This window comes from Carassius carassius, chromosome 44, assembly GCF_963082965.1.
Source record: "Carassius carassius chromosome 44, fCarCar2.1, whole genome shotgun sequence".
NCBI classification, from domain to species: domain Eukaryota; kingdom Metazoa; phylum Chordata; class Actinopteri; order Cypriniformes; family Cyprinidae; genus Carassius; species Carassius carassius.
This window is the reverse complement of record NC_081798.1, coordinates 20,139,919-20,166,435: the sequence shown is the minus strand read 5'-3', so window position 1 is coordinate 20,166,435 and position 26,517 is coordinate 20,139,919. Positions and strand designations below refer to the sequence as shown.

At 37.2% G+C, this 26,517-nt stretch overlaps 1 protein-coding gene across 2 annotated transcripts; it reads right to left on the bottom strand.

Annotated features, from left to right (window-relative positions):
- Positions 1-496: 496 nt before the first annotated feature.
- Positions 497-26,514, bottom strand: pbrm1 (polybromo 1). Of its 2 annotated transcripts, XM_059537295.1 has the most exons (30): positions 26,385-26,514; positions 24,200-24,347; positions 23,961-24,058; positions 23,725-23,872; positions 23,271-23,417; positions 23,055-23,165; positions 22,909-22,977; positions 22,714-22,812; positions 22,531-22,616; positions 21,585-21,676; positions 21,275-21,491; positions 21,062-21,203; positions 19,235-19,329; positions 18,865-19,144; positions 18,637-18,742; positions 16,520-17,159; positions 16,206-16,417; positions 13,228-13,413; positions 12,643-12,800; positions 12,281-12,535; positions 12,058-12,203; positions 10,024-10,181; positions 9,687-9,870; positions 9,289-9,493; positions 7,353-7,554; positions 7,063-7,215; positions 5,267-5,416; positions 2,615-2,664; positions 2,231-2,444; positions 497-1,089 (listed from the first exon to the last, which is right to left on the bottom strand). In XM_059537295.1, the coding sequence occupies exons 2-30, from the start codon at positions 24,335-24,337 to the stop codon at positions 917-919; spliced, it is 4,914 nt and encodes a 1,637-aa protein (XP_059393278.1). In that variant the 5' UTR covers positions 24,338-24,347; positions 26,385-26,514; the 3' UTR covers positions 497-916. The 2 variants fall into 2 exon arrangements, with proteins under 2 accessions (XP_059393278.1, XP_059393279.1); XM_059537296.1 differs by lacking the exon at positions 5,267-5,416 and having other exon boundaries at positions 7,147-7,215.
- Between the last annotated feature and the right edge of the window lie 3 nt (positions 26,515-26,517).

The following is a 26,517-nucleotide window of genomic DNA, read 5'->3' as shown; positions in this document are numbered from 1 at the left end:
GCAAAGAACTGCTACTTTTACATGGTAAATAGAATATATCACGATTTTCACTGCACATTTTTCTGTAAATAGCATCTAGAGCTACTTGCAATTAGCCTACTGTAAACATATGGCTAAGAAAGTATGTTAATTCCACATACATCTACATTAGTGTAAATAGCCACTGCAGTATTTTTCTTACTGTATTGGCAGATCATTTGTAAAATAAGAAAAATGCACTTAAAATATTATTATTAATATTATTATTTAATATATATTTTTTGCCCATGAGATACCATAAAATGATTAGCTATTAGTTTATTAATCTAACGTTCTGCAAGTTATCACCTGTGGTATTATAACACTGAGAAGAATTACATGTTAATTAATTAATTTAATTAAGTTAATGTAATTACAATTACAATGACATTTCTCAAGAGTCGCCTGGCTGCTCTTATCTCAAAGTATATATATATAAAATAAAACATGCTTTTTCTAGACATAAACAACAACAATGTCCTGTCACTGTTAGTTTATTGAAACAACAGACAGATGATGTCCACTCCAAAATGTTTTTAGCTAATACAACTGGGATGCTATGAAAAATAGGCGTTACTAACTTTTTCTGAACCGAGACCCCAAAATGGCCATTCTCTCAAAACAATCCTAACTTAACCCTTTCACAGATTACAATGCACAAACATTAAGGTCAAAACTTTAAAGTTCCTCATTTTATGAAAATGTTTAAAATGGTCTAAGAACATTGAATAGCCAACATACAAAATCAGCCAATTGAAAGTGCTATCAAGAAACATCAACACTAACAAGCCAACAGACAATATTAAGCATTACAAAACCCTAAACAGAAGGTTATTTGATCACAACATTAAAACACTAAGAACAGCTCATCTTGTCGGGGAGGATGAGGAGGAATGCTTCAGAGGTTTTGGATGTTATAGGTCTGCTGAATGTTTAGTGTGTCTCGTAGCATTAGGTCCCGTAGTCGCCACAGAGCATCAGCCATGGTCTTGTGAGCTCCCTTACTCTTCAGCCAGTGAGAGGGCAGGCGGCTCTCCTGCTCTTTTGTGAGCCGCACATCTTTTCTACGAGCTGAAGTGACATACAAGGACGACATTTGGCCATTTTAAGATCTCTAATGCTACCCAAGCATCAGTTCAAAATTCAAAGTACTGACTTGTTAGTAGATATTACACATTTTTCTAGCAGTATTATTAATGCTTTAATTAATACAGTAAATACTGTGTAACAAACCATCACTCAAAAGACAGTAAAACAATTACATAATTCCTTTACATTGTCAGGGAGGTATCTCCTCATCCACCACCAGAATAATTATATTCTATTTCAAAAAGCTAAATGCTGTTCTCCAAACTTTTTATTCATCAAAGAAACTTTGAAGAATAGTAAGCAAAATTTTCACAATGATAATATATAATAATGTTTTATTTATAAAAAAAAAAAAACAGTTCTCTATTCAGTCTACTTGTTGTTTTATTTATTATAGAACATTGACCCTCTAACAGTAGCGTTCTCTGTTCTTTTTCTATTCTATCTACTTGTTTTCTTTTTATTGATTATATGACATGAGTCATGAACATTTCTGAGAGGCAAAAGTGATAGATCTGTAAAGCAATATATTGTGATAGGGCCATGTGTTACCGCGTCCCATACGACTCAAAATAATAAACCACAAAGTTAACAAAACAATGCACTCCACTGTGGTGAGCTAGAGCGCTTCTTTGCTGTCTTCACATGCTATCAGTAACATCCTATTTCCCACCAGTCGTGAGTGCTTCATGTGAGCGCCGCTGCAGTCTTAGGCCCACCCCAAATGCTCTCATTGGTTGAGACCCGTGATGACACCCGTCCCAAGCCAGCACTAAACATCCCACCCTCCTGTGAGCCAGCGAGCAACGGACTTTCATAATAAAATAAAACGTTGTTAACGAGTGCTAAAATTAATGTGATAACTTTTCCTACTCCTAATATATATATATATATATATATATATGTACGCATACAAGAACTCTCACCCATATTTTCAATTAACTTTATTTAAAATTCAATTATAATTATTGTTTTTTGATTTTGGGGTGACATGTGACCTTGACATTTCTCAAGAGTCGCCTGGCTGTTTTGATCTCAAAGTATCTGTATTGGTCATGGAAAAAAACAACAACATGTAAATCAACCATTAACATAACATAAATCATTACATTTTCTTACTCACCAGTGAGCATTTGGTCCCATTTGCTGACAGTAGTGGACTCCGCACTGAGTCCTTCTATGTATCTCAGGTAAGCCTCTGAATGGAGCAGTCGCTGGGGTTTGGGTGGAGGAGCCACGAATATGGGGGTGGAGGGCTGCTGCAGGGCGGGCTGCCCAACCTGGCCTTGCCCCGGGTAGGGTGGCGGGGCTTGCTGGCCAGAGTTCATCACACCCATCTGGAAAAACACAAAGATTTAGAAAATCTCAATATGAAATTAAAAGCAGCTGGTCTTTCATTTCCTTTTGTGCCCCAACAGCTAAAGCCACCTGACCTATCTCCTAAAATTAAACATTTAACATTATAATGTAAGGGGATAAATTAGAAAACGTTCAAAATGAGCATTACCTGAGTCCCATAAGTGCTTCCTGTAGACCCTGGGGCCATTCCATTCATACCTGTGAAAGATGAATCAGCATACACTGCGAATAAGAGACTGACTGACCCTAAGGTCTTTATGTTCTTTGCTGAAATCATTAGCTTCTGGTAATAGCTTATGGTGAAATCCACAGAAATGTAGACATCTGAAGTGAAATCTTTATCCTTAATCAAGCAAAAAGAGAAATTGAGAAATGCTGCTGTTTTCCATGTAACAAAATCATATAGTGACGAGGAGCTGTCAAGCTATAAAAGTAGTCCATGTGACTTCAGTGTAATAAAGTGAGCTTCTAACTGTGTTTGGACAAGACTGAATTTTTATTCACTACATGATTTGTGTCAGGTTTAACATGAATGGCACTAATCAGGCAAACACCAAATTTCTTTAATTACCAAATTAATTAAATTAACCAATTAATTATGAAAATTAAAAACCTTTTTAAAGCTTAGATGCCCAAAGTTACTATTACTTTAGTGATATGGAAAAGAGCTTGAAAATTATTCAAAATATTAGCGACATTTTATATTTTGGTAACGCTTTACAAAACAGTATTTTTTGTTAGCATAAGTAAATACATTATGAACTACCAACGATCAATACAGAATTTATTGATTAACCTATGTTAATGTTAGATCATGTTCATGCTAACAGATATAGCTGTTGATGTTAAAATGTATTAGAAAATGTTTAAACTAACAAGAACTAATATTAATAAATACTGTAAAAGTATAGTTCATATTTTAGTACATGTTAAATAATGTACTTAAAGGGATAGTTCATTGAAAAATGAAAATTAGCCCATAAATTACTCACCCTCAAGACATCCTAGGTGTATTTGACTTTCTCCTTTCAGACGAATCCAGTCAGAGTTATATTAAACATTGTCTTTGATCTTCCAATCTTTATCAGTGCTGTCAGTGGGTGTTACAGTGCATCAGTCCAAAAGAAGTGAATAAAAAAGCGCCCATCCTTAATAAAAAGTGTATCACAGGGTTATTCAAATCTTGCCCTGGAGGGCCAGTGCACTGCAGGTTAGCTCCAACCCTGATCAAACACACCTGAGCCTGTTAATCAATGTCTTTAGGATCATTAGAAAACCACAGGTAGGTGGGTTTGATCAGGATTGAAGTTAAACTCTCGAAATTCGAATCGCTCTCGCGGTACTTTGATGTCATACAGGTGATCATTCTGTGCAGCGCTGCTTCAAGTCGAACGCGCCTAATATAACTGCTCTCCCTCTCTCATAACTGCATATCAAATATTGATACGAGCCGTGACTGTTTCCTACACGTACAGGTTATTTTTCAGCAATAGAAAAACGTTTGGTCACACTGTGTGTGTGTGTGAGTTCTTGTATATGGTTTTATCTAAAATAGGTATTACAATGTAAACATGGTTTGTGAGGACAATTCATGTGCCCTCGTAAACCAAATGGCTTTAAAAAATACTATACGGTGTTTAATAGAAATTTTAAACATGCCTTTTTCCATGATGGATAGAGGTAGTGTATGGGGATATACAGTATAGAATACCATTACGTCTATGGAGAGTCCCTGTAAACTACATATGCGTGTGTGAGAGAGAGAGAGAGAACTAAAAAGCATGGTACACGTTGCTAGAAACATTATACAGCGCTCACTGTTCCTGTCAGACTTCAGCGAGTTTATCCTCCTGGTCAATAGTCCACATTCGCCGTGGCGCTGCCGTCTTCGTCTTTTTCTCCTGTGGTTTTCCTAGTTCGTGATTGGTCAACTTCAGATAAATCAACAAATCGGCTCGTTCAACCGCGCACATGTCACAAATTCAAACCGATAGCTCACAAACTTTTTAGACATGTCTAAAAATGATCGGGAGCTCGGGAAGTGCTCGTGAGCCACTCTGCTCGGCTCGTAATTCATCGCAAATGATACGAGCCACGACCATACGAGCATACGCGATTTCCACACGATTGAAAAAAATCGCATGCGAACTCGTACGACAGCAAAAATCGCACCGTGTACGCCCACCTTAACCCTGGGGTATCCAATGGCTACAGGGGGTGAACAAAGTCCTCTTGTAGTGAATCAATGCATTTTTTAAAGAAAAATATTAATATTCAAAATGTAATAATCACTTTAATGTAGCTTATTATGGAAGGCCGCCAAAAGCTTTTTACGTAACTTCTTTTGGACTGATAAATTGCAACACCCGCTGAGTGCCATTAAACAGCTTGAAAGCAACTTAACTCTGACTGGATTCAACTGAAAAAAGAAAGTCATATACACCTAGGATGCCTTGAGGGTGAGTAATTAATGGGCTAATTAAACATTTTGAGTGAACTAACCCTGTAACAAATAAACACTTGTAAAGTGTTACCAAAACATCCAATTTTTGTTTCTATGAATGAAAGAAAGTCATACATGTTTAGAATTTCATAAGGCTGAGTAAATGTTGACAGAATTGTCATTTCTTGCATGAACTATTCTTCTACAGAAGAATTCTCTTCAGTTGGTTTAGTCATGGCCAGGGCACACATTTTTCTCAGTTGAGCCCCTGAGCCTATGGTACAGGTAGCCCCTCAGGTTAGGATTGGAGAGGCAGACAGGAAGCAACTGCAAGTGTGGCTGTGAAGTGGTTCTTACCCGGATATGGCATGCTAGGCATACCCCACGGGGAGTAGAGCGGTGAGGTAGGCAGCCTCATGGGATGCAGAGGCATGCCGGCCAAGTTAATCATGCCATTGACAGACCCCTGAAAGGGCTGCATGGGTGGCCTGTGACTACCCATCATGCCTTTGGAGGAAGAGGAAGGTGGCGACACAACATATGCATGCATCAGTATATCATGCAGTTATGAGAATGAATTCATGCACTACATGTAAAAAGAAAACTACAATTAGAGAATGTCAGCTGATTTATCATTCACAATGAAATGTCAAACCCAACACACACACACACACACGTTTGTTTTTGTGAAACGTGGGGACATCCCATAGGCGTAATGGTTTTTATACTGTAGAAACTGTATATTCTATGGCCCTAAACCAACCCTACACCTAACCCTAACCCTCACAGGAAACTTTGTGCATTTTTACTTTCTCAAAAAAACTCATTCTGTATGATTTATAAGCGTTTTGAAAAATGGGGACATGGGTTATGTCCTCGTAAGTCACCCTATTCTTGTAATACATGTGTCATACCCATTTCATTATACAGAGTTGTGTCCTGATATGTCACAAAAACAAGAGCACACACACACATACACCCCTTTTCCAGCTGGGATTACTCTGGCCCCTACCAACGCATTTCCACTGAAGAAAAGTGAAAAAGTGGTCTGAAAAGTAATCTCTGCAATGGCTGCTGCCTGGTAACCGCAATAGAAGCAGGAACTTCACCCAACACTATATTATTATTATATTATATACTATTTATTATGTATATATAAATACAAATACATGCATGTATATATTTAAGAAAAATATGTTGTTTATATATTAATTATATATTTATATATAATATAAAATATAAGATTATAAATATATATACATGTAAATATTTTTAAAATATATACTGTATGTGCATGTTTTATATATGCATAATAAATATACACATACATATATTATGTAAACCAAAACATTTATTTTGGATGCGATTAATCATTTGACAGCACTAATTTATTTAACTTTTTTTTAATAGTTTTTTAATATATTTTCACATATCTTTTTCATTTTTATTTATTTATTTCAGCTTTATTTCAATAAAATTTTTTTTTATAGTTAACAGTACCCTAGTCTCAGCCTCAGACGTCACTTATAATTTTGAGTAAGTGTTAGATGATAGAAAAGGTAATATAAATGTAAAAACTAGGAAAAATTTGAATGCATAATTAAATAACCATTATCAACTTATATTGATAAATAAAAAATACAAATAAATAAATAAATAAACTCCAATATGGGTCAATAAATTATATACTGTGCATCTTTATAAAAAATAAAAAAATGTTGTACATTATTTTATGTATTTGTTACACACTATTCTATTCATCTTATGATAGCATAAAGATGCCTAATTAGTTTTTTTGGGATAAACAATCACTTCCATCACGTTTCTGCTTTCGAGTCAGTGGAAACACGTAGGAATTCTGAAACTTCACAGAATCCATGGCTGAGCATCATTCCAATCCAAAAGGGGTTGTAAAGTTTCATGATTGTTCCAGTTCATGCTATATTTATTTGATGGATGACAAAGGCCATGCATACAAAATCACATTCAGAAAATCTGGGATTATAAACACCATAACATGGCAGTTTTGCAGAAGGAATGGATTGGTAGAAGATGAAAAGTGCACTGGGGATGAGTGTGTTAGCAGTTAGGCTTCTTATTGCAGCTCTGTGTGGCACCAGAAAGATGTGTCCACCACATCTGAGAGGGGTTACCTGCCATAGGCGTCATGCTGTGGCTAAGCATCCCCATGGGGGTCGGGGGAGGTACTACCCCCACGAGTGCCCCTACTGGGGTACCTGCTCTTGGGGAGATCTGATGCACTGCTCGTTCTCGCTCCTGCTGCTCCGCCACCTTTGCTGCCCGCTCTAAATGGATGACAAAAGATAAAAACAATTTGATGTTTTATGTAAAACCTGGAGACATTGTATGCCATGCATCTGTGTCCACAGATGATTTCCAGGCAAATTTCTTTTGTGATAAATGGCAAAATTCAACACTTCACCTTCGTACTCAGCTTTCTTAGTGGCCTCAAGGTTCCTCCACTCTGTGCCCACCAGTCGACTGAGTTCTCCAAAGGAGAAGTCTGGGTGCTGGGCCTTGATGACGGCTCTCATTTCACTGCTGAAGAGGATGTAGCCACTCATGTTGATCTTCCTCTTCGCCCCCTCCTTCTTTGACAGACCCTTAATCGACTTTGGTGTGGACTGTGGACAAAATGAGATACTGATCATTTAGGCAAAATGCATAAGGCTGCTAATGGTACTTTTGATTCATCCACTCATCCTAGAATTCCCTTAAAATACCTAGTTTTAATATGATTGACAGGATTAGTGTAGGCAGCCTTACATAGAAAGTTTCCACAGAAGAACTTGGCTGTTATTGAGCTAGAATTAATTTCAGATTAACAATGCTTTTTTAGTGCAACATTAAAAAAAGGATTAAAAAAGACTTGAAATTTTGAGAATAAAGTAGTAACATTTCAAAAATGACGATTTAAATGGATGAGGATTTTGTCATATTTCACTCACCCTCATGACGTTCCAAACATGTACGACTTTAAGCAATACAAATGGAATTTTAAAATCCGTCAGTCTTTTCTTGTCCATTAATTAGAAGTTACCGACATTCTTCAATAAAACATATATTGTGCTCTGCAGAAAGTCATGTTAAGAATGACATAAAGCTGTGGTCAAATTAGTGATTAATCAAATTTTGGCAAAACTTTGTGGCAAATGGTCCTGTATCAATAGTGTATTTCCGCCCGTGAAAATTCAATTAACCGGCAGTAAATGTGACCACGCTTTATGAGCGAGTAAATGACAGACTTTTATTTTTATCACTTTACTATCATAACTATCACTATAATATTTTGAGAATAATTTGAAAAAAGGCATTGTGCACAATTAGTCAGCTTTTCAAGACTCAAAATATTCTGATAACACTTAAGGGGCCAATACTTTTTTAATTTTACAATGTTACAACTCTAAGCGGAAACATTTCCCAAAACATTGCTTTACTCTTCTTAAAGGGATACTCCACCCCAAAATTAACATTTTGTCATTAATCACTTACCTCCATGTCGTTCCAAACCTGTAAAAGCTTTGTTCGTCTTCTGAACACAATTGAAGATATTTTGGATGAAAACCGGGAGGCTTGTGACTGTCCCATTGACTGCCAAGTAAATTACACTGCCAAGGTCCAGAAAAGTATGAAAGACATCGTCAGAATAGTCCATCTGCCTTCAGTGGTTTAACTGTAACATTATGAAGCGACGAGAATACTTTTTGTACGTGAAGAAAACAAAAATAGAGACTTTATTCAACAATTCGTCTCCTCTTGTGTCTCTCCACATCAGCGTAGCGCCATTTTGGAGAATATGAGCTGAACGCAGGCAGCATACGCTCTTCTGTGCTAGCCGCACCACACGAATGTGCTGTTTTATTTCAAATCAAAGCTTAAATACACGTAGAAAACATATCCTTGTGGTGCGGCTGACACAGAAGAGTGTACGCAGCCTGCGCTACGGTGATGTGAGGAGAGACAGAGAAGACGAATTGTTGAATAAAGTCATTATTTTTGTTTTATCTGAATACAAAAAGTACTGTCGTTGCTTCATAATGTTACGGTTGAACCACTGATGGCAGATGGACTATTCTGAGGATGTCTTTCATACTTTTCTGGACCTTGACAGTGTCATCTTCTTGGCAGTGAATGGTACAGTCACAAACCTCCCGGTTTTCATCCAAAATATCTTCAATTGTGTTCCAAAGATGAACAATCTTGACAATAATAAGCTGCAAAATGGATATGACTTTATGCAGATAAATAATAGTCTTGCTCTTCCAGAATACTAATTATCACAAAATACCATCAGACTCTTCCGAGTTGGTATCAACAAAGACGAAGTGATTTTCTTTCAGTAAGAGCATGATCCAGACCTGTGGGGGTGCATAATGCAGCATGTCCATGTCGCTGGTCAGCTGAGTCTGAAGCTGCCGCATGCAGTGAGCATCAGATCCGTCTCCATCATCATCACCCAAATCCTCCAGCTCTTCATCCGTCATATCTGCAAACTTGGCCTCCAACTCCTCGATCTTCTTATCCAGCAGTGGAGAAGGCTCCTTCTGAGGCACTATGAGCTTTCTGACAGAGATAACCAAAAGCATGAGTCCAGTGTCCCAAGTCTGGGACAGAAACAACCAAGCAATCCCTGTTGATGATGTCATGAGCTCTCATCGATATACACTAAAGGCTCTTAAAGTTTCTTATGTACATCGTTTTTCTTTTTTGTAAAATTTGGATTACTTCAGTAGTTAACAAGAATGAAAGAACTGACCGGAAATAATAGATTTCATCCTCAACTACTTTGGCAGACAGAGAGAAACGCTTCAGCCCTTTAAACTTCTTCATTTGCTTCTCGCTCTCGATGTAGCGGCTCTCACACAGCAACACATTCTCCTCCGGCATTTCAGTTGGCCGGCATGACAGGAAATCTTTGAAAGAAGACACTGTACACTTCCCTGAGGAAAACCAAATACAGTCCAGATGTAGGAAAAGACATGGTGAAAATGAACAAATCACTTCTTTATTTCACTTATTGTGCTCTCAATGTAAAGAACAATACAGTTGCAATGAAGGAACTCAAATTCAAGGCCATCCAAACATGCTGTTACCTCCAATGCAGGTCATAGGGCAGGTTTCTTCCAGGTTACTGAGGAACACTTCCTTCTTGTAGAACATCTTAGTAGGTTCATGCTCAGTCTCCTCTGGATGGATGAAGATGGGGCCAAAAAAGAAGGCAGCTTCATCTCGCACCCACATCTTCTCTATCCTATTACAACACAAACCCATTCATATATAAAGAGACACTGTCATCAAAGTTTGGTAACATCAGTGACATCAAACATTGTTGGTCCCTGCATATTTTGGAACCAAATTTTATGGTTTTTGACATAAGGTTGAGTAGATGACAGAATTGTAATTTTTCGGGGGTTGAATATACCCTTTAAAGAAACACTCCACTTTTTTTTTTTTAATTAGGCTCATTTTCAAACCCCCCTAGACTGTTTTACAGTTTATTGGTAAATTAAACCAATCTTCGGGTAGGCCTGTTGCAATAATCAATAAATCGACTTATCACGCAATATATGTGCATGATGTCAATAATTATTGGTGACGCAATATATGTCGCCCATTATATTTACTTAAAGGTACAATTTGTAAGATATTTGCAGTAAAATATCCAAAAATCGCTAGGCTAGTGTTATATATTTTGTCCAGCTGATTACTAACAATATCCTTGTTTTCAACTACTTGTAAATCATGAGATAATTCCCATTCTAAACAGTTTCACGGGGCAGTGCAGTCGCCTGTCAATGAAGTTAGTTACCCTTTGTTACCGCCTTTACTGACGTAGAAACCACGACAACAGTGTCGTGGACAAATGCATAAGTAGCTTCGCGACAAACTTTAACTAGAAAGAGATGCCGATCTTGCTTGTTTTACTCGACAGGTGAGTTGTTTTGATTCGTATCTTTTCAGAAAACGTATGCTATTATAACGATCAACAAGATTAGTATTATGGGGCATACACGCCAAAGGCGGGGCATCGCGTCTCTAGACCCGCGTGAGGACGCGTCTGATCCATAGTCTGATCGCGTCTTTGCATTGACTCTGTATGTAATCTACTCGCGCAAATCGTTGAACTCCATGATTTATCTCTCCGTCTGATTTATGGTCGTCAGCGGTTGGGTAGAAGACACCAAATCCCATCATTCCACGCTCCTTCTTAGCGTCATCAAACCAATCAATTGTTATTGTTTTGGTAGTGCCCCCTAGTGGCAGGTCCTACAACCTGTACCTTTAAAAATGTATATAACCATGTTTTGTACATTCCACTTGCGCCTGTGTCTTTTGCAGCTTCTCTTCCATAACGTAGTGTAGTTTTAGTAAAGTAAAATCAAAACAGTATAGTTTATTTACTATTTATTAAAGTTTTTAAGGTATCAAATATTTGGATACTTAATTTCCACAATCTTCCACAATATTCTCAAAAATCTAAAGTTTGTTTTCCTTGTGTGTAGGCCTTCATGCATTTTATGCCATTACATTATGATTTTAAATTCAGTGGCATAAAATGGTCTTTAAAATGACAATAATATAGATTATTGCAATTATTTCTAGGGCAATATATCACACAACTAAAAGTTGTTATTGTGACAGGCCTATCTCCAGGTCTGGCAGTAGGACTTTTAACTTAGCATAGATCAATGAATCTGATTATAGACCGTTAGCATCTCGCTCAAAATGACCAAAGAGTTTCTTGTATAGTTCCCAGCCATATCGGCCTAGAACATCACAACTTTTCATTTTCCGTCGGTCTTAGTACACGATGTAACTACAGAAGAGTCAAGTTTTAAATAGGAAAAATATCGAAACTCTTTGGTCATTTTTGAGTGAGATGCTAACGGTCTAATCAGATTCAATAATCTATGATAAGCTAAGCTAAAAGTGCTACCGCCAGACCTGGAGATCGGCTGAATGGATTAAAAAAATGGTAAAACTCAACTGTTTAACTCTAGGGGAGTTGGAAATTTTTTAAAAAAGTTTAGTGTTTCTTTAACTACCTTTATGGTGCTAACTACCTTTTCAACAATCCACAATATAAACAACACAGCGACTCTTTGGTCTCATCACTAGCACCCTACCTGCCCACACGGTTGCGTACGAGCCCATGAGAGCGGATGTAGACACAGTCGCCCACTTTTAGCCACATGTCATTGTAGCAGAGCTGCTCATAGTACTGGCAGCCTGGCTCTCCATTACTGAGCTCCATGGTTACATCCTCTCTCTCCTGAAGACACAGACTGATGGTCAGGCAGCATATATATATGCCACTATCATTAGCATTAGCATATATATATGTCTTACCTTATCAATAATCAATGGCACAGCTTTGCCATCCTCTGCCACCTCAGGAGGCTTTTCGCTGTCCTGTTTGGGTGCAAACATGGAGGCCACACGAACCACAGGCAAGGGCACTTCACGAGGGATGAACTTCACTGAGCTCAGGGGCATCGTCCACATCTTGATCTTTTTGAAGGACTTGGTTTTCGCAGAATAACGAGACTCGCAAACAAAAACATCTTCAGGTCTGAAGCTGTCAGGCTGAAGCTTGAAATACTCCTGCAACAAAGATTTTTGTATCAGAAAAGTTAGTTACTGTCAGTTAGTTTTTACAATTGCATAACAATGCACAAATATGTTTTGGAATCATTGCTGAGTGATATTACCTTCACAAACATGACGACACATTTGCCCAGTATTTTATTGACAGGAATTTTGTTGTAATAGTCACTTTTGAAAACTTCTTTCTCAAGAAATTTGCGTGTAGCGAGATGAAATGTTTCGTTGGGTCTATAGAACCAGCAGCCATAAAGCCAGTTCTCTCCTTAATAAAAAATAAAAATAAATACATACACATAGTTTAACAGCAACACTAATAAGTTTTAAATGTTTTTGTAAGAATAAATAAAACATATAGTAAAATGGTAATATTGTGAAATAATATTCTAAATTGTGAAAACTAGTTTATTATATATACGTAGATATGGCAAAGCATCACATTTTCAACATCATTCCTCCAGTCTCCAGTGTCACATGATCCTTCAGAAATCATTCTAATATGCTGAATATTCTTTGATGAATAGAAAGTTCAAATGAGTAGCATTTATTCAAAACAGATTTTTTTTCTATAACAATCTTAGTCTTTATAATCACTTTAGATTTTATTTTTTTTATCTTACTGACCCCAAAATGTTATATGGTACTGTTTATTCTCACCTATGTGCCATATAAAAGGTTTTATGAAGCAATACCTGCATCATCCTGCCACAGGCGCTCTATGCAGACGATGTGTGGCTGCAGGTTTGGTTCTGTGGGCTCTACATAAACATAGTCTCCCACGTGGTACTTGTTGTCCTTGAAGCTGCAGTCCTGGCTGTAGTTGCGTTGTAGAGCTCCCTGCCATCCACCACCTGCTGTGTCCTCACTCTTCTCAGCCTCTGGAGATCAGTGTGAAAGGATTAATAAACAGCCATATGAACTATAAAACATTACAATTATTGGCAGCTTGCACACTCCAAGTTTAGTTTAGAGACTGACAACTGCTTTAAACACAGGAGAGAATTTCCTTTGTCTTTAACATAAAGAAGAAGACATTCCCAGAACTGTGACAGTTGATATAGGATGTATATATACAAACAATTATTGTATGCTAAAAGTTCATCCTGTTTGAATATGATTTGTGGGTACAATATGTTTGTCACTCCTGTAAATGGGTCAATAGCAAATCATTGTGGCCAAAATAAAGGAAAAAGATTCTCATAAAGCACATATTCTCCATGACTATATTCTACATTTCTAATTCTACCCAATACCTAAACGTAACATAAGATTAGGAGTTTACTGAGGCAAAAGTCGTAGTCAATTGCTTGTTAATAGCAAGAATTTGACCTTAAAATAAATAAGTAATTATATAATTAAAAAATAATTTTTAAATAAAAAAATAAAATCTAATGTAAAACATATGTAAAAAGTTCTTAGAAATGTATTTGTTGTGTTGGTATACTATTTTTACTTTTTTTAAAGGTAAAAGTACAAGTTAAATGTTATATATATGTATATATATATACAGGTCCTTCTCAAAAAATTAGCATATTGTGATAAAGTTCATTATTTTTCATAATGTAATGATAAAAATTAAACTTTCATATATTTTAGATTCATTGCACACCAACTGAAATATTTCAGGTCTTTTATTGTTTTAATACTGATGATTTTGGCATACAGCTCATGAAAACCCAAAATGCCTGTCTCAAAAAATTAGCATATCATGAAAAGGTTCTCTAAACAAGCTATTAACCTAATCATCTGAATCAACTAATTAACTCTAAACACCTGCAAAAGATTCATGAGGCTTTTAAAAACTCCCAGCCAGGTTCATTACTCAAAACCGCAATCATGGGTAAGACTGCCGACCTGACTGCTGTCCAGAAGCCCATCATTGACACCCTCAAGCGGGAGGGTAAGACACAGAAAGAAATTTCTGAACGAATAGGCTGTTCCCAGAGTGCTGTATCAAGGCACCTCAGTGGGAAGTCTGTGGGAAGGAAAAAGTGTGGCAAAAAACGCTGCACAACGAGAAGAGGTGACCGGACCCTGAGGAAGATTGTGGAGAAGGACCGATTCCAATCCTTGGGGGACCTGCGGAAGCAGTGGACTGAGTCTGGAGTAGAAACATCCAGAGCCACCGTGCACAGGCGTGTGCAGGAAATGGGCTACAGAGAAGCAGCACTGGACTGAAATGGGCTACAGGTGCCGCATTCCCCAGGTCAAGCCACTTTTGAACCAGAAACAGCGGCAGAAGCGCCTGACCTGGGCTACAGAGAAGCAGCACTGGACTGTTGCTCAGTGGTCCAAAGTACTTTTTTCGGATGAAAGCAAGTTTTGCATGTCATTCGGAAATCAAGGTGCCAGAGTCTGGAGGAAGACTGGGGAGAAGGAAATGCCAAAATGCCTGAAGTCCAGTGTCAAGTACCCACAGTCAGTGATGGTCTGGGGTGCCATGTCAGCTGCTGGTGTTGGACCACTGTGTTTTATCAAGGGCAGGGTCAATGCAGCTAGCTATCAGGAGATTTTGGAGCACTTCATGCTTCCATCTGCTGAAAAGCTTTATGGAGATGAAGATTTCGTTTTTTCAGCACGATCTGGCACCTGCTCACAGTGCCAAAACCACTGGTAAATGGTTTACTGACCATGGTATTACTGTGCTCAATTGGCCTGCCAACTCTCCTGACCTGACCCAAGACCCAACACTCTGGATGAGCTTAAGGCCGCTATCGAAGCATCCTGGGCCTCCATAACACCTCAGCAGTGCCACAGGCTGATTGCCACCATGCCACGCCGCATTGAAGCAGTCATTTCTGCAAAAGGATTCCCGACCAAGTATTGAGTGCATAACTGAACATAATTATTTGAAGGTTGACTATTTTTGTATTAAAAACACTTTTCTTTTATTGGTCGGATGAAATATGCAAATTTTTTGAGACAGGCATTTTGGGTTTTCATGAGCTGTATGCCAAAATCATCAGTATTAAAACAATAAAAGACCTGAAATATTTCAGTTGGTGTGCAATGAATCTAAAATATATGAAAGTTAAATTTTTATCATTACATTAAGGAAAATAATGAACTTTATCACAATATGCAAATTTTTTGAGAAGGACCTGTATATATATATATATATATATATATATATATATATATATATTAGTGCCGTCAAACAATTAATTGCATCCAAAATAAAAGATTTGGTTTTGCATAATATATATATGTGTACTGTGTATATTTATTATGTATATAGAAATTCACACACATGCATTTATAGATTTCAGAAATTTTTTAAACTATTAAATATATGTACATATAGATGCATGTACATTTTTTCAAAACATGGTGTGTGCGTGTTTATGTACTAGACACACATATATATTATTGGATGCGATTAATCACGATTAATCGTTTGACAGCACAATGTGTATATATGTGTGTGTTTTCCAGGGTCTTTTTATTCCATAAAAAAACAAAAACCCTTATTGACCTTGACACAGTTTCTGCACAGTGGTTGCACCACATGACTTTGTTGGTCGCACCTCATGCAACTGAATGCATGTGCAGATTATGTAAATGGTAATTAATGATATATAACAGAAGAATTATGCTCAAGTCAATTTATGTATGAGTTGTAGTTTTAGCATGTTTGTTTTTAATAAACAAACTGAATTAAAAACAGTACCTTTCTTCTCCTCCTCTCTCTTGAGTTTATCTTCTTCATATTCTTTGGGCAGCTTCTCTTTCTTCTCTTTCTCCACGTCGCTGTGCAGGTGTTTAGTGGTGTAGCTGAGGGCCGGCGACAGCAGAATCTCTCCGTTCTTACACAGTTCATCTCTGATCCGAATGAAGAACTGCTGGAGCTCCACAGAGTCCTCAAAGATCTCAGAATCCGTCCTACGACACAAATTAAAAGATTTAGGATTGTGAAAAACCAACATTTTGCCTCTCCAGGCCCGTAAATCCTAGACAAAATGAGTGAATGAAAAGCATCATAACCTGTGCAGACGCCTGGCTTTCTCCAAAACTTCAAACATATGGTCCTGGAACATGTCTAGTCTCCTATAACGACCCTTATCCACATTAGATCTGATGATTTCAAAGTTCAGTGGAGTCTTATCGGGATTGTTGGGATCAACAGCTGGAATCTCCGCCAGTGAGTCACTATAGCAACGTCCCTCGTCATCCTGGTGACCAAGAACTGAGACGAAAAGATTGCGAATAAGCTCCTGGATGAGTCGTGCAACATCTGGGACATGAGCGTCGTCGCCTCCCTCCAAGTCTCTCCTGGTCTCCAAAAGCACTTTGTGAAGCACCAATGCATCTTTGTAGATCAACGATTCAGGTTCGTTGTAGGTGCACGCATTGTTGAACATCAACACTAAGTCTTCCACCAGAGCATCAACATCCTGGTACTTGTTGGCCAGCATGTGGCTCTTCACCTTCTCCATGTCTATGGGTTTCTTGATGGCCACATAGTAGTCTGGAAGCTCGGCGCGGGATGGAAGACGGAGGAAGATTGTGCTGAGACGCCGTCCACGCTTGTCTGTGTAGTTCTTCACCGCTTCATAGAGTTCACTGAGTTTCTGCTGCAGAGGAGTCAGGTACTTGGACTTTTTAGGAGAGATGCCACTCTTTCCTGGAATGAAAGTGGTACATGGTCAGTCACAGCTTCCTGAAAGGACCCCAGAGACGACATTCCAAAATCCAAATAAATAGGAGTTTAACTGGTGCATGTTCTGTGCCCAAATGCACAAATCAAGCAACCCAAACTGAGCACATGCAGACTTCACTTGGAGCAGAATTTACAGTCACTCCAAAACACAGAAAACACCCAATCATAAGATGCAAAACAACACAGTGCTACACTTCACTCTAAAACACAAAGCCCATATATTTTATTTCAATATATTTAATTAAATTGCAACATTTTTATTTAATAATCACACTAAGCCATATTGCATTTATTTATATATTTTTTTGATTCGATTGTTCAACCTTAACACTGGGCGATACAATGATAACGATTTATAAAACGGATAGTTCTAGTCCTTGATTCTGATTGTTTGAGCCAAGTTGGAAGCTGTTGTAAATTACTCTACAAACATATACCTTTGTTTACGTTGTGAAGAATACTGTTTTTTATTAAAATCATAACACTTTATTTGTTTTATTTTGTGAAACCTTACTACTTATATAGAATAACTGTTTTATAAACGCAATAAGCCCTGTGAAACCATGGTTTACAGTGAATTTATAACAGCTAAGGGGGTTTCATTCGCCTCGTGCCTAACAACATCCCTTAGCTGTTATTAATTCACTGTAAACCACGACTTCTTGGGGCTTATTGCGTTTATTTATTGCAATCTATTTTATTAATGTAATAATCAATAAATGTTCAATATAATGTGTATGCACCAAAATATATTAATTAAATGGATTAAAGGAGTAAGGAATATAATAACAGTATTTTTCGTGATTAAGCTATCCACCTTTTTCCTGACGTAGAAATGGGTGCCGCCATTTGTAAATTCTATGGGTCTAGCTTCCGTCTCATTTTTGTCCAGCTATTTTTAGCTGTACAAAACAGTTTGTTTTGGTGCTTGATATTGATAATTGATGTGTCCTATCATATTATTTTAATCTGTTATCTTAATTAAGAACACATTGGTTTGTACTGCAAACAATTTTACCATTTATTGCACGTTATTCCCCTCGTTATTTACCTATAGCGGCTAATGAAACGGAAGTCTCACTCATAGGGGCTTACTTCCATGTTGAGAAAAAAAGTGGATAGCGTTTGTGCATTCATACCAAAAGTATTTAGACTACTGTTTTATACCTAAAAAAAAATACCTAAAAACATTTTTTTTATCGAGATGCTGTACATATGTGTAGTCATCATAACCTAAATGTATGTTACTAATAATAAAACTCAGTCAGAATAATTAAATTGCACCATACAATGAAATGTATCTTGATAATTATCAGTATAAACTGATATGAAAAATTTAATTGTGATAATTTTTTTTGCCCATATCGCCCAGCCCTATTCAACCCTAAATAAAAGCAACCTTCAAAGTAAGGTATACACATATACTGCTTTCAAAACATACTAATTTTCAACTTGGGTGAGACGATTTCCTCGTCGTCTGGTGGAGGTCCGAGTTCCCTTCGTTTTTCTCTTAATATCTTCTCCAGAATGTTGGCGTCATTGTAAACCTAGAGTAAAACCAACACAACAGAGCAGCTAGTATTTATAAAACCTAGGACAACGAAATGATTCAAAAAGCTAATTTAGTCAACACGGTCTTTCCAAGGTTACTAGTAAACCTCAAACTCACTCGTGAACCTTCTTCGTTGTAGTGACGTGCATTACGAAACATCAGCTTCATGTCCTCCATCATGGCGTCTTCGCTGGGGTATCTGTCAGAGCGGATGTTGTGGTCGATGGTCCTCAGGTCCACTGGTTCCAGAATAATCTTGTAGTAGTCTGGGTAGTCTTTTTTTGAGGGCTTGACCATAAACAGGTCGCAGAGTCTCCGGCCTGTGCCCATCTCCCGAGCCTCTGCCACAGCAGCGTACAGAGCCTTCATACGGTTCTTCTTTGTGTTCTTCTTATGGCTGCCAGAAGTGATATTTTATGGCACAGCGTGAATGTTTAAGGCTATAATAAGGTCCAAACCTGTAGTTTTACTAATACTGTAAATATACCTCTTGCGCTTGGTGCTGCCCCCATCAGAAAGAGTAGATGACAGCATGCTATCGCCATCTTCATCATCTCTCCTTGTCAGTTCTTTCCTTTTCATCTGAATACATACACGAATATACACATATGTAAGGGTGTAAGACAATATCGATACACGTGAGTATCGCGATATTTCGTTTGGCTGTATCTTACTGTTTCAATTCTCAAAAACGGAATACTGATATTTATAAAAAAAAAAAAATTTAAATAAAATCATACAAGATTCATGGCAGTTGTTTCGTTTTGAGTTAATATCCCGACCGCTAGATGGCAGTCTTCATCTCTGAACTTAAACAGTGACAGGAAATACTAGTTTTAAGGTACGCCACTATCATTAGCATTAATATAGTTCGCTGCCAGTAATCGAGGATGAGAGAATTGTTCCAGTTCCAGCTTCTGTGTTCAAAGCTGAAGTGTGCCGTCTTTTGGGCTTTTGTGCTAACTTCCGCACCGGGGCCGTGGTGAGGGTGGCCCCTCGGTTTCGCCGCTTGCGGCGTCCCGCGTGCAGAGCCTTCGCGCAGGCCACGGCGGGCTGTATGACATTGTACGTATCGTATCACCAGATTATTGCCGATACACAGCCCTAAGATAAAGATTGATGCATATGATGCAATGAAAATTTTTCCTTTCTCTTTGGAGTGTTACAAGCTCTTGGTGCAAGAAGAAGATCTGTAAAGTTGCAAAGACTAAAGTCTGAAATCCAAAGAGATATTCATTATCAAATTTAAGACTTTGCCATGCCCCCTAAAACAGCTCATTCAAACACGCCCCACGTCTACATCACGGTGTGGAAATATTTGTGTAATGTCGCCCAAATGTTCATGCGAAAAAGAAGGCGTGGTTTCAGTAACCGCAGTTAGTGTTGAAGCAGTCATGTCAGGGAGATGCTGTGTGTTTCTAGACAAAAGCAAAAGCACTTTATTTGGCCTTCTGAAATTAGATGCATTTAGGAATCTTTAAGATTACTTACAACAGAACAGCAACACATTTTATGGACGAGCGTTTCGTGAACCTTGGAAAGGAGGTAATTCTGACTTTGCTACGACAATCTGGCGCATCTGAATTAGCTACTAGAGGTATATTTTATTAGAAGTATTTGCTATTGACTGCTCAAATGCGGACTTTTGCACATTGTGTGTGTGTGTCAGAGATAGAGAGAGAGAGAGTCTTTACATTTATTTTGAAAGATGAAGCTCACGATTATGGAAAGGGGCGGTGATCTGCCAGTCACAATGCACTGGGTCAGTTGACCAATCAGAGCAGACTGCACTTGTCAGAAGCAGGGACTTTGTAGAAAACGATGCATTAGAGAGAGGCGGGGCATAGAGGACCTACAATAATGTACAGTATTTGAAAAATAATGTATTTTTTGAACATTAAAGCATGCCAACATATTCTGTTACACCAAATAATGATCTTTAAAAAAGGATCATATGACCCCTTTAAAGGAACAATCCACTTTCTTTTAAAATAGACTCATTTTACAACTCCCCAATAGTAAAACAGTTGAGTTTTACTGTTTTCGAATCCATTCAGCTCCGGATCTGGCAGTAGCACTTTTAGCTTTTCTTAGCGTCAAGTGTTCCTTTAAGGGTCGCTTAAATTATTAAATACTTTTTGCGGTTGCATATACACAGTTACACACACAAGTATCATTATCAATCAGTCATATCAATCCAAATTCTCTCTTTTGTCTTTGAGAAACGTCACGTGATTAATTCTAACTACACTGCCAACTAAGACACTGTAATTTACAGTCATTCATATCCTGTCTTTCTTTGGGTTTATATTACCTGCAATATATGCTGCAACTTCATCACACGTTTGTAGATTTGAGAGTTGGGAACGTTGTAGCGCTTTGCGTTCTCAAACATCAGGTTGAGGTCTGTGTCTATCTGTTCCACACTTTCATACTCACTGTTCTTCATCTTGCTCCTGAGGAAAGATAAAATACTTCATAGTATGTTCGACAGCAAAGAACTCGCAGTGATGTTGTCTTACTGTACCTTATCTGCTGGAGGGAGATTGGGTGGTTGATTTGCTGAAAGTAGTCAGGGTAGTCTTTTCTGGAGGGAAGCTGAAAGAAGGGCTCTGATAACAGCTGTCCCTGGTTGTTCCTACAGCCCCGCACTGCCTCGTACATCTGGAAGATGGGGTTGCTCACATCCATGCTGGAGTGGATGCTCTCGGCCTCTGACTCGCCCTCATCATAATGAACAGAGCCTTAAGAACATGGAAACACTCTTCTAATTAGTATAGAAGCCAATAATATATTGATGTTACATCTCTATACAGACACCAACGTGTATAACGTACCAGTTAGTATGGTGTCTTCTTCACTCTCTGAGCCATACTGTAGAGCAGTAGTGATGGAGGAGAGTCGGTCTCCCTGTCCAAACCTTCTGTTCCTGTGCAAATACAACACTGTGTCATAATATAAATGTTTTTTTTTGTTGATAAAAAGTAACATGTTAAACCCAACACAGTGGTGGCACACCAGAACAGTGATCATAAACTGAAAAATACTTCAAAGAAAACCATGGTATCACAATGTTACATGCCTATAAAAGCTGGCAACACAATGCCGCTTTTTAATACTTTTATAGTAGTTTATCAAGTTAAAATAAAATTTATTGTTGTAAGTAAAAAGTTTTTTTTTTTCATTTCTGCACCATATAGGTTTTTTTGCATTATATATTTATTATTATTTATAATATAATTGTACTATATTATATTTAGTGCTGTCAAATTAATAATCGCATCCAAAATAAGTTTTTGTTTGCATAATATATGTGTGTCTTCTGTGTATATTTATTATGTATATATAAATGCACACATACTATATATATATATATATATATTTACATGTCTATAATTATATTTATATAATTTATATTATAAATATATTTCATATATAAAAATATCATATTTTTTCTGAACTATATACTGTATGTGTGCATATTTCTATAAATATACACAGTATACACACATATATTATGCAAAAAAAAATATTTTGGATGATATTATATTATATTATATTATATTATATTATATTATATTATATATCTAATTAACAAATTGTGGTAAAACGTTATGTTATAACTAACTTATCCTGATGCTAGAAACATATTTGATATAATTCAAATTATAATTAAAACACTAATTATAGGTACTAAACATCAAATTATATTTTACATTCACTTAAATATCTAGCTTAAACAAAAACGTGTTATAGTAACATGAACTCCATAACATAATTTACCTGATCCGGATGCTGCTTTTAATAGGTTCGGAATGTTCAAGCTCCAGTTTTCTTTGTGAAAAAATCTTTTTGATGGTGTTTGCATCCTGGAAATTCATATATATGAATAAAAATATAAGTCTAAGATATAAACATTTATATAAATGATATATTAAAATAATGAGATTGTCTGTGACACATTACTTTGAATACTTGTGATCCGGGTTCATTGTAGGTTTTGGCATTTTTGACTAACAAGTCAATGTCTTTAGCCATATGGTTTACACTTTTATAATAGCCCACCTACAGACAAAAAGCAACAAGCTTCAGTGTAAATTATAATAAATAATAAATGGCAATATTGTATTGTAATAGAACATGATCATAATAACAAGATACCTGTATTCGCTGTGCAATGGTCTTCAGATCTATTGGTTCTTTAATAATAGCATAATAATCTGGATATTGCTGTAAAAGAATGTTTAAATGAATAAGAACAATATGATATGTATGTGCATGTGCTGAAATGAAATTGCGAGAACTACCACTTTAGAGGGAAGTCTCTGGAAAAGTTCACTAATGAGCCGCCCGTGTTCTGTGCACGTCAACACAGCATCCAGAAGCTGCCCCAGCACTTCCTTAAGGCTCGAGATAGACTGAAAAAACCAAAGAAATCAGAATGATCTGTCTGCTGGACACATCTAAAACACATTAGTACAGTTCCAAAGCTTGTCTGATGGCCATTCAGAATGACTTCTGACCTCCTCCTCAGTGGCCCCTCCAGGGTTTTCCTGTGAGTCGTCATCGTCATCATCTTCATCATAGTCCCCTCGCTGCACAAACTCATTTTTGGTGCGAATATACAGATCCCACAGTTTACAAGCCGCTCTGAACTCTGGAGTCTCTGGCTGCACAGAAAAAAATAATATTTCAACTTTCAAGGTCTATTAACAAACCACTATGACTTTTGCCTCAATAAATACTAATTCGCTGCTTATTAACAGTTAGTAAGGTATTTGTTAAGTTTAGAATATGGTCATGTAGAATATGTGCTTTATATATATGTGTGTGTGCTAATAATAGGCAGGCTAATAAGCAACTAGTTAATAGTGAGAATTGGTCCCTATACTACAGTGTTACCCAATATCTCAATGATACTTCATTGGTGCAAAAATGAAAACAGAATATATATTTAAATGTAAGACATATACACACTTTGTAGTATGTCTTGGCATTGTTGAATAAGAGCTGAAAATCAGCTGTGAGCTGCTCCACGTCATCATACTCCTCCATCTTCAGCTTCTGCTGGATTTTCATCATGTCAATGGGCTGAGACACCACATCATAGTAATCCGGCTGGTTCCTGTCGGGAAGCATGACCTGGGTTATCCATTACAGAGTTTTGGTTTATTAGCGTTTCAGCTGTCAGAAACCTCTAATGTGCGACTGACCTTCTCTTTGGTGCTCTGATGAAGAGTTCACACAGCATCCTGCCCTGATCGTCCTTATAGTCTCTGATAGTGTTGTACAACTCGTGACACACAGCAATCTGTGAGGAATAAAACTGAGTGAATGACACACTACAACAAGTAACATCTGCAGTTTCCTAAAAGCCGACTGCAGTGAGAGCAGGAACAGGGGAGCCATGACAGAACTTCTGCGTAAAACATGAGGAACTCAATGAACTCACGGGGTCAACAGTAGGGATGTTTGTGGTTCTTCTCCTCTTCCGACTGGTTGAAGGTATGGACGTGGTCTGGCTGTCCTCGAAATCTCCTCCGCTCACACTGCTGGAAGGAGAAGTGGCTCTCCGTCGCTTTGAGCCCATTGTAAAAGCCCTTCATATAGAATAAACGTATAATAATTCAAACAGTTAATATTCATTCAAATGCAAGCTTATTTTTACGACTGATCATTAAATATATTTCATAAAATGACTGGAACGTGATACTAGTACTATAATACAGAGGTACAGTATTTGTGGCAGCTAGACATTCATGTGCTGAATTTTAACGGAAATAAATAAATGCAACGATCCATTTCTGCTGATGGCCTGCTTCTAGACTATGTTTTGTACCCTTAATACTGGCAATCTCCATAATAGAGCAAGCTACATCACAGTCAAAGTTCATCACAAGTAGGTTTTCTAAGTACTGAGGGAAATACTAATATAGAAGGTGCACGGTGTGATAAACAAATACTAAACACTATCATAGTAACACACAGCACTAAAACAATGCATGATACATGAATTAAACATCATGTGCTCTAACATAAAAACCTAATATAAACATAACTGAAAACATCAACTATTAACACAATTATTTAACTAAAATACAGTCAAATTTGAGCTGCCACAAACTGTATACTCAACAATATTTTACTGTAAGGTTGGATCTATTATAGTTTTTCACTGTATACAATAAGGGACCTAAGTGTTAATCAGATAACATTTGTTACAGCATTGTTACAGTCTTTTACAATTTACATTTCTATCATTATTATACAGTGTACAGTCACAGATACAATTGTGGTAATCTCAGCCAATACTGATAGATAAGATCAAATATGATTTCTAAATAGTTCATAATGGTAATACATATTATAGTAACTGATATTTAGGTTGAAACTATGCTTATTCAAAAAAAAAAAAAAACACACATTTTCAAATGATTTACTATTAACATAATCGTTAACTAATGGATTACTGTTGCCTTTTTCATGAATTAACAGTAAGCTTGTTAGAGCAGTCCTACAGTACAGTAATACTTTTTTTTATTATATTTACCAACATAATTATTATGCCTATTTACAAAGAATGTGCTATGGTAGCCATAATTCCCCTAAAAAGAAAAAATACTCCAATTATTATACATAAACAAAACAAAACCACCATGGTTCAATACAATAGAAATAAATAAATAATAAATAGGGGTATATGCACAAACTACACTTTTTTGCAAACTACATTTGCAATAAATAGTAAAGTCAAGTCACCTTTATTTATATAGCGCTTTAAACAAAAAAGAGTGTGTTTAAGCAACTGAACAACATTCATTAGGAAAACAGTGTGTCAATAATGCTTAATGAAAGTTAAAGGCAGTTCATCATTGAATTCAGTGATGTCATCATGTGCATACACAGATACATAAATAAACTAACAAAAAATCTAAATGAAATAAACCAAATTCTAGAAATATTCTGAAAGCTTCCAACTGATTTAAATACATTTCTCTAATGTTTAAATTATTCTTTATTACAACTATGCATATTAGAGGAAATGCTTAGGGTCCAACAGGAAACCATTTTCGAAATCAAGTAACGTTAAATACGTGTTTTATACAATGGTCCATTACTGATGTAGCAGTGAATTAAGGTTATTAGCAGTCGTGCTTGTTAATGCCTGCTTACTAACAGCATTAGTGGTGCATTACTATATATTTAAGATATCCACTTTTGAAACTGTGCAGAAATAAAACAACACAAGCTGCGTTAAAAACAGCGCTTGTGCACAAATCTCGTGCATGAGTGATGGGCAGGTATGAGACACAGCGCGAGACTGTGATCAGCTGCATTTATCTTCATGATGACTGGTAACCACTGCACTTCAAGTGTTTTCAGGAATCAGTGGTTTGCAGGGCGTTGATGATGATGATGATGATGATGATGATGATGAAGGTGGGACCGTTATGTGTCTGCAGACACAAGCTGTGTGACACACGCATCAGCACAGGCGAATTAAAACAAAGACACACACACACACAGTCACTCACACACACTCACTGGGCCATGCAACACTCTGCGTGATGATGCTCGCGGTTTATTACAGCATGAGCAGCAGACAATACACAGCGCGCGCCAGCTGCAGGCCTTACCGTCCGTGTCTGAGCAGCTGTCTCTGAGAGCTTTCTGAGGCCTGACACACATTCAACACGGAGGCTGACTGATTTATTCAATAAAACCGAGATGAGGTAAAAAATTAACCCTTTAAGGCGCGAAAGCGGAAGC

Excerpts from the sequence above, each read along its gene's own strand:
- pbrm1 (XM_059537295.1), bottom strand. The coding sequence starts at position 24,337 with ATGGGCTCAAAGCGACGGAGAGCCACTTCTCCTTCCAGCAGTGTGAGC. Across the intron at positions 23,166-23,270 it reads GAGGGGCCACTGAGGAGGAG|TCTATCTCGAGCCTTAAGGA; the intron begins GTCAGAAGTCAT and ends TGGTTTTTTCAG. Across the intron at positions 19,145-19,234 it reads GGCAGCACCAAGCGCAAGAG|CCATAAGAAGAACACAAAGA; the intron begins GTATATTTACAG and ends CACTTCTGGCAG.